This window comes from Meleagris gallopavo, chromosome 19, assembly GCF_000146605.3.
Source record: "Meleagris gallopavo isolate NT-WF06-2002-E0010 breed Aviagen turkey brand Nicholas breeding stock chromosome 19, Turkey_5.1, whole genome shotgun sequence".
Classification (NCBI taxonomy): Eukaryota; Metazoa; Chordata; class Aves; order Galliformes; family Phasianidae; genus Meleagris; species Meleagris gallopavo.
The window spans coordinates 2,385,236-2,389,436 of NC_015029.2; the positions used below are offsets into that span (position 1 = coordinate 2,385,236).

At 52.8% G+C, this 4,201-nt stretch overlaps 1 protein-coding gene across 3 annotated transcripts in view; it reads left to right on the forward strand.

The window, feature by feature from the left end:
• Window positions 1–773: 773 nt before the first annotated feature.
• TMEM268 (transmembrane protein 268) overlaps window positions 774–4,201 on the forward strand; it is an 8,514-nt gene continuing 5,086 nt past the window's right edge. Inside the window, exons 1-3 of one of the 3 annotated variants that reach the window (XM_019621391.2) lie at window positions 774–930; window positions 2,596–2,896; window positions 3,981–4,090. In XM_019621391.2, coding sequence (XP_019476936.1) covers window positions 2,791–2,896; window positions 3,981–4,090 — 216 coding nt within the window. In that variant the 5' untranslated portion in view covers window positions 774–930; window positions 2,596–2,790. Of the gene's footprint in view, window positions 931–1,195; window positions 1,371–2,595; window positions 2,897–3,980; window positions 4,091–4,201 lie in introns of those variants that run through there. The other 2 variants (XM_019621390.2, XM_003211209.4) reach the window with 2 other exon arrangements.

Genomic DNA, 4,201 nt, shown 5'->3' on the forward strand with positions numbered 1-4,201 from the left:
GAGGCACTCCTTGCTCAGCCAGGGCTGCGTGTGTGTGTGCAGGTAATGAGGGCAGCTGCTCCCAAGCCTGTTGCCCCCACAGAGCTGTGCCTCGGGCACTTTGCAGGGAGATGACGGCGCTCTTTCCCAGCACTTGGATCACCCAATTCTGCCGTGCGTGGGCAAGAAGGAGGAAGCAAAGCCAGATCTGGCGAGGAGTGCTTGAGAAGAATGCAGCCTGGGTATGGGTGGGGATGGGAGCTGAGCCTCGAGCTACCAGCACCGGTGAGAAGATGGATCTGATATTTTCACTACCTGGGTGATGTTATGTGTGAGCCACCAGCTCCCAGGGAAATGAGATCTCATGTGGATCAGCGGTTTGAAGGCAGTGCTGCTCGCTGTGCAGCCACGTGATTTAATGAACACTTTGCTCAGCAATGTCTGGAGCCAGGAGGATTGCAGAAGTTCAGCCCTCCCGAAGCGGAGCGGAGCACCGCACTGTGCACAGATGGCACAGTGAAGCATGGCAGGGTTTGTTATTCTTTTTTAACTGTTCACTAGCAGTTGCTCTGATATTTGACTGGCTCAATTCCCAGCCTTTGGGGTTCCTCCAGCTTTGCTGCGAGCCCCAGAAAGGTGCATCCCAGCCTTCTCTCCCATGCTGTCTCCCAAGCCTATCTCTTTTGGCCTAGAAACCACAGTGCTTTGGGAAGGTCCATCTGGCTGTGAATCCCATCCTGTTTCCATTCTCTGGAGCACAATAGCCAGCAGGAAACCTTCTCTTCCCTCAGTATCAGAGTAGCCTCCTGTTGAGAGCTGGGCTGCAGTTCCCACCCCGTTATCTCCGTCCCTGTGCCTTGCTGTGACCATTTGCTCAACATCATCCTGGAGATCTTTGCTCACCCCTTTGGATTCCTTCAGCCCCACTGCTGATGCACAGCACTGACTCAGGTATTCACCACGACTCGTTTGATGCAGTTTCAGGATGTGTGCTCAGTGAACCCTGGCTGATGGAGAAGGAAGAGCAGAGCCACTGCTCCATCCGAAGCCCTCCTTGATTCCAGCTGTGGACCCCCACCCTCCAAAAGGCAACCTCAGCTCCTGCAGCGGAGTCTGTCCTCGATGGGGAAACAGCTTGGAGAAACTCTAGAGGGTTAAAAAAACCACAGCTCTGAAACGAGCCTGGGGGAAAAGTCACATGCACAGGGGAGGTTTTGCAAGTCAGTGCTTGTGGCGCGGGGTGATGGGAGTGCGGAGCTGCGGGCGCTCGCCTGCGCTGTGCGTCCCAGCAGCGGGACCTCCCCAACCTGCAGGGCACAGTGATGGGCGGTACGGGGCAGTGAGGAGGAGGAGGGAGCAGATTCTGCACCCCAGGAGCACGGCTGGATGAGGTATGGCTCCGGTGGGCTCTCCGTAGTGAGGACGCAGCAATGGGGCTAGGTTGGCTGGGGCTTGGAGGGGTGTGTAGGGGCAAGGAGGTAAAGGGAACGGCTTTGTGTTGAAATAAGAGGTGTACAAAGATGCAGAGCCCTGGGGAGCGCAAGCGGGGAAGGCTTTGAGGGGCCAGGCTCCATGCACGGAAGCAATAAGACGCAGTGGAGCCAAGCGAGGTCTGTGCTGCACAGATGGCTTAAAGCAACGCTGCTGTTGTCTCTGGGCTCGGCTGTGCTGGGGAAGGCTGTGACTATAAGAGCCGCCCTGGATATTCCCACAGAACTCAGCAGCTCTGAGGTGCCTGGGACAGAGAGCAGTGCTTCAGCTCTAACTTAATGTGACAGCTTGTAATTAGGCTTCCCTTCTGTCTCCAGCACTGAGTGGCTACTGAGGCCATCCCCATGTGCAACCCACACCTCTTATGCAAAGTGCACCATGTTTGGCTTCTTCAAGCGTTGAGTTTCCAGCCTTTGCAGTTATTTTGTTCTTTCTTTGCAACCATGCAAACTTTTTGTTTTGCTTCCCTTGCCTCAATTTCCTGTCTGACAGTCCAGGCTATCCTGGCTTTGTGCAAAGGGGTGATTGCAGCAACAACCATTAGTAACAAAAAAAAGCAGCAGTCCTTTTGGAAGGAGAGCTGCTGAGATGTGATCGTGGGCAGTGTGTTCTATTTGACTGCTTGAAGCAGGAGGTTTGGACTGGGTGATCCCAAGGGGTCCCTTCCAACCTCAACTGTTCTGTGATGAGGGACCTTCAAACCCATCTCCTGGTGCAAAAAGGTGGAGTTAAGCTTAAAATTAAGTGATAGCTTTGGCAGCAGAGTTGCAAGAATGGAAGATAAGTAAACTTCAAAGCCTTCCATGCACTTGGTTTGCATAACCACCCACAAATCCTTACAGCATTCCCTAGAAAACCCATGGGAACGGCAGCTGCTGTGGGGGTGAAGATGAGCAGAGCTCCCCACGTTGCTTCCTGCTCTGCTGCTGCTCTCCTCTGCTTGGGCGGGTGCACAGTTCTTCCTTATCTGCACCATTTCCTTCCTGTGATAGGGTATTCCTGTAATCCAAATAAGCAAGAGGAGAGCCTGTGCGTATTGCACTGTTAGCACCTGCGTGGTCTCACCCTTTCTTTGCTGCCTCTGCAAGATTTTTGAATTCTTCTCCTTCCTCTTTTCGGGGCTAGAAAATGCTGCCGTGCTGATGGAAAGCAGAATCTCAAGGAAGTCGCCAGTGGGAGTCTGAGTGAGGATTTCACAACCTAGTCCCTGGTGAGGAGAGCGAGCTGCCTGCTGCCCGGTGCTGTGAGATAAAGGAGATCCAAGAAGCGCTGAATCGCTGACGCTACGGCACAAAGTTCTTAAGGAGCGGTGCCTTCAGCATGGCCTACAAAAGCCAGGATGGTGGGATTGAGAAAAACAGCTCGCTTTCCTCCGTCCTGTATTGTAAGAGTGATTTGAAGGAAGGATCCCCGCAGTGGGTGAAAGGTAAGTGAACAGGGTTGGACTGGAAAGTTCTTCAAGGTTCTCTTCCAACTTCAGCTGTTCTGTGTGTCTGTGAGCTTGCTGGTGACTGAGAAATGCAGTGCTGAGCTCAGTGCCAAGCAAGACCTTTAAATTGTTCTTTGCAAGTGAAGAAATCTTTGGGAAGCTTGTCCTGTGCTTTCTGAGTGCCTCTCCTCCCCATTAACTGAGTGCTGCCTCTGCAGCAGTGCCTCTGCAGCTACCTGGGATGCTGTGCAGGGTCTGAACGCGGTGCCATGGATGGCCTTTTTTGCACTGAGTGTTCAGCAGTTCAGTTCGTGGCACCTCCCTGTGCTCTGCTTTCACAGCGCTGAAGCAGCTCTTATTGCTCCAGCAGAGGTCACAGCCTGAGCTCCTCTGCATATTTTGGGTATCTGAGGTCGGTACCCTGGCATAGCCTTATGCCAAGCACCTTGACCGAAGCCATGGAGAACAGCAGAGCCCAGCCCAAGGGCTAAGGCCACTTGTTTTCATTCTTGCTTCATACTCATCACCTCCACTGCTTATTCTGGGGATTAACTTCAGCAAAAAAAAAGTAGGACCTTATTATCCTGGAGATTCTAGACGCATCTTTTCTTCCCTTCTTGACTTGAGGCAGTCAAACCCTATTGTAATGCAATTGCCTCAGTTAACTTGGCACCTCCTGTACCTGAGCAGTGAAGAGATGATGAGGATAGAGGATGACAGCAGGACAGAAGGGAAAGGGGAGTGCACGCTGCCCTTGGGCCAGCACAGCAGCCTGGGGGAGCACTGCACTGTGCCATAGAAGCAGCCCCAAAGCATGGGCTATCCCCAGAGCTGCAGAGAGGAAGGAAAGCTGGATGAAATGTGTCGGTGAAACAGGAGCTCATGTGAAAACACCACTTTCTTGGCCCAGATTTCTTCCCGTTGGCATAGCTCAGCTTGTGTAAGCTCTAGGGGAATGCCATCCATTCAAAGTACGTCATGACAGTCTGTGTTGTCAGCCTTCCCTTCACCACAGGCTTCTGAGCTGCTGGGATTAAACCCATGCCAAAGCCATGCTGCTGACCTCTCTGGGTTTTTGCAGAACCCCGCAATGGCCAGGTGCTCATGGTGCTCAGCATGGACAACACTTGCTCATCTGCCTCCTTCGACATGGAGCTTTGTGCAGAGAAACTCCAGTCCCTGGGTGTTCAGGTAAGCTGCTCACCTGTCATCTCCCCTGGCGACCCATTGGAGTGAATGAATGCTGGCTGGGTTGACACCGTTTGCACCCTGATCACAGAGAGCTTTTTTAATTTTTTTGGT